This window comes from Pongo abelii, chromosome 9, assembly GCF_028885655.2.
Source record: "Pongo abelii isolate AG06213 chromosome 9, NHGRI_mPonAbe1-v2.0_pri, whole genome shotgun sequence".
In the NCBI taxonomy this organism is placed as follows: domain Eukaryota; kingdom Metazoa; phylum Chordata; class Mammalia; order Primates; family Hominidae; genus Pongo; species Pongo abelii.
In genome coordinates, this window is record NC_071994.2 from 84,894,510 (window position 1) to 84,898,168 (window position 3,659).

The following is a 3,659-nucleotide window of genomic DNA, read 5'->3' on the forward strand; positions in this document are numbered from 1 at the left end:
CGGGGAACAGAGACTCCTTTGGAAACTTCACACCTTTCTTCATGCCCTTCCGTGGGGAGGGTGTGGGCATAAGGACTGAGGAAACACAGGGAGGCAGAAACCAACAGAGGTGGAGGGGGAGCTGTGGAAGGAGAGACGGAGGGATGGTAAAGAAGATGTACAGCTTGTAAGGGAAAGGGCAATCATCAGGCAAGTAGATAGCCCCCCACCAAAAAAAAAAAAAAAAAAGGCATGGGACTCACAACTCTGTTTCCGTGTGTAGAAACCATTTATGTATACACAGCAGAACCAATCAAGCACTGCCACAGCCTCAAGACATTTTATTTATTTCCCTCTGAGCTACCCAACCAGTTGTGAAGTGAGTAGAAGAACATTACCGTCTTCACCCTCTCAGATCAGGAAACTTGATACAAAGAGGTTACAGTTTGCCCACTCTCTCCCTCCCAAAGTGGCTGGAAAATGGGGAAAAGACAGGAGAGAAACGGAACCCAGGTTTGCCAAATTTAAGTCTCCTACAAAAGAGATGTGCAAGAAAAGCCAGCCGAAAGAAATAGAGTAATGAGAGGCCAGACAAAGAAGTAAAGTAAGCACTGGGACTGTGATAAGGGTGGACGGAGATGGAAGCAGGAAGCGGGCAGGAAAAAAGAGTTAAACAGTGACAGAAGAGAACCCTACCCAAGGACCAGCACAGGAGGTCAGCAGTGGACCACCGGCCTCCTCCCTCAGCCACAGGCTCACCTAACAAAGCTAAGCGACCAGACGGAAAACCGTCCTGTAAGAATACACTCAAAACAGTAAGTCTCACCTCCATTCTTTTCAATATAGGCTTTAATTCAAAATGCACTCAAGGAGAGGGAAGGGAGGAACTAGGACACTGTTTAGAAGGGGTAATTACACTAAATACACTGACCTTCGCTGAAAAATAGAACGGACAGGTGGCTACAGAAGCCAGCTCTTACCCCTCTTGCCGTCCCCATCCCATACCTTGCCGTTCCCCACCCCATACCCCAAACCGTCTTGGTTTCTTGACTCCTCTGGTCCAGTAAGAACCTACCAACGTGTTTGTTTGTTTTTCTTTTAACACTTGAGGTTGTGATTAAACAATCCCCAACTCGTCTTCATCTCTTTTTTCTGAAGTTGCTTTTATTAATTGAATTTTTAAAACTCCGGTTTCATCTCCACGTGCATTTTCCCATCGTTCTTTAGATTTAGGAGAAACCCACGGAGGCGCGGCGCTCTCCACAGCCGTCTCTAATGGAGGGAAGCGTGCCTTGAAGTCAGTCCCGGTGCGCCCCCTCCTCCCCCGGCGCCCCTTCCCAAACCCCGTCGGATCTCCAAAGGCTGGAATAGGCGGTGCGGCTGTAGCCCGCGCTGTAATCGTAGGATACCTGATGGGGCGGCGGCGGCGGGGGCAGGGCGCAGTCTGGAAAGAAGGGGGCGAAAGAGGCCAAATGGCCCGGCCCGTCCTCCCCGCCGGGAGAATCCGCAGCGGCGGGGTACAGGGGGCGCAAGGGCTCGTTCAAGGTCAAGCCGCCGCGGGGGGCAGTCAGGGGGGACTTTTTGGTCGGGGGGCAGCCCGGGACGCTCCAGGGCTCGGGGTACAGTAGGTTTCCCACCACTGCCGGCGGCGGCTCAAAGAGGCCGGGCTCCAGCTCCGGGGGACCCCGCAGTACGGAGGCTCCGGCGGGGAACACGTCGAGAGGCTCGGCGGCCAGCAAGACGGCCGCCTCGGTGCCGGCGCCATAGTCGGGCCCCAGCAGCTCAAAGAACTCCACGGCCTCCGCGCCCTTCTCCAGGTCGCCCAAGCTCACGTCCGGCCCCGACGGGACACACCCGCCGCCGCCTGCCCGGGACGGCTCGGTGAAGAAGGACGGAGGCAGGTTGCGTGCCCGCAGCGGGACCTTCCTGGCCCCTGGGATCGCCGTGGCCCCCGCAGGGCCTGCCACGTCCCCTCCGGCGCCCCCAGTGCCCGCACCTCCTAGCCCGGCAGCCGGCGCAGCCACCGCACCCCCCGCCGGCTCGGCACCCCCGGGGACGTGGCGCAGGGAGTCGAAGAGCGCGGCCAGACTTCGGCTTTGCAAGCTGGCTGCCGCCGCGGCCTGCGACGCCTCCCGCCTGGGGGCAGCCTTGCCGTGGGCCGGGGCCGCGACTGTCGGGGCGCTAGGGGCGGCCAGCGGCCGTTTGGCTGGCGTGTCGGCGGCGCTCGGGGAGGGCGGGCCGGGGGGCGCGGCGCCCATGAGGCCGCTGCAGCGCTTGATCTGCTTCTGCAGGTACTTGCGGTGGTTCACCTTCCGCTTCGACTTGCCCGGCTTGTCCAGCGCCAGCTTGATGTTGCTGGACGCCGAGTCAATGAAGCTGAGTAGATCGCGGGTGGCCTCGCGCACGTCCCCTCCTTCGGCTCCCGACAGCAGCGCACCCGCCGGAGCCCCGGTCTCATCGTCCTCGAAACAGCAGCCCTTGTCCAGGGCTCCGAAGGCGCCCCCTAGCCCGTCCGGGGAGCCCCCGAAGCCGAAGGGCACGAAAGGGTGCGTGCTGAGGAGCGCCGCCTGCACCGCCATCGCCGCGGCTCCTGGGCTGCCCGCAGCGCTGCCCGTGCGCCCCCGCCAGCTCCTGCCCGCCGCCCAGGCCCGGCTACCGCCCCGGCGCGGCGCGCGCGGCGCAGCCTACTAGCTCCGGGCCTGGCTCGCTGCGCGGCCTCCCGGGGGAGCTCATTAGGTCTTGTAAGCAAGGGGCGGAGGGAGGGAGCGCGCGGCGACCGCCCCGGTGGTGGAGGGGAGGGGCTTACTTAGCATGGCTTGGAGGAGTGGGGGGTCGCTTTAGTTTTCTGAGCTTTCTGAAGCTCAACGCCTTAACCCCTTCGTTTGCCTTTGCCCCACGGCGTTTCTCTTGACTCCTCCAACCGCAAGGGGTGAGGAAGAGATGGCTGGTCCTCAAACTCCAGCTCACGCCCATGAGGCCGCTGCAGCGCTTGATAGGCTTCTGCAGGTACTTGCGGTGGTGCCTCTCCTGAGGCAAGAAGGCAGGAGTCTAGAGACGTGGGTTTCAGTCCAGCTGTATAACAACACCCACCAGCTTCCGGGCGCTTGCTTCTGCCAGGCGCTGTCCATCTATTATCTCATTTAATCCTTGAACAACAGCCCTGTGAATTACATGTTATCGCCATTCAACAAACGTGGACACTGCGCCTCAGGGAGGTTCAGTGAGTTGGCCAAAGTCAGATCTAGCCCATTGTGACTCCAAAGCCATTCCTAAGCCCTTGACAATACTTGCGTCCTCTCTTGCCCTTGCCTTTCTCATCTATTAAGATGGGGAAGGAAAATGAGTATTTCTTAAAGCTCTAGACCTGATCCTAAGATTCTAACCTGAGTTTTCCCAGGATTCTCAAGCCCAGTGCTCTTTCTTCTTGACTGTTTGCCACTTGATTGTTACGAGTAACAATTGGCTAACAGTAAATTGAGGCCAGCAGTGGCCCATCTTTTATTAATACATAGCAGGAGGCAATGGAGAAAGGAGTCGATCTGGCTAAGCCCCCTGTTACTTGAGAACACTGTGTGTGTATAAAACTCTCAGCATGTTAGAATAAAAGATGGATTGGAACCTCTCCCCCACCTGTCATACCATTTAGGTCATCCCTGGAATTTTCATTGCATTTCAGGGAT

General features: G+C 58.4%; 1 protein-coding gene across 1 annotated transcript; it reads right to left on the reverse strand.

The window, feature by feature from the left end:
• Positions 1-1,121: 1,121 nt before the first annotated feature.
• On the reverse strand, positions 1,122-3,341 carry FAM181B (family with sequence similarity 181 member B). The gene has a single exon (XM_024255486.3). The coding sequence runs from the start codon at positions 2,556-2,558 to the stop codon at positions 1,278-1,280; it is 1,281 nt and encodes a 426-aa protein (XP_024111254.1). The 5' UTR covers positions 2,559-3,341; the 3' UTR covers positions 1,122-1,277.
• Positions 3,342-3,659: the final 318 nt, after the last annotated feature.

What these genes read in the sequence shown, in the direction of transcription:
- FAM181B (XM_024255486.3), bottom strand. Translation starts at nt 2,558, where the DNA reads ATGGCGGTGCAGGCGGCGCTCCTCAGCACGCACCCTTTCGTGCCCTTC.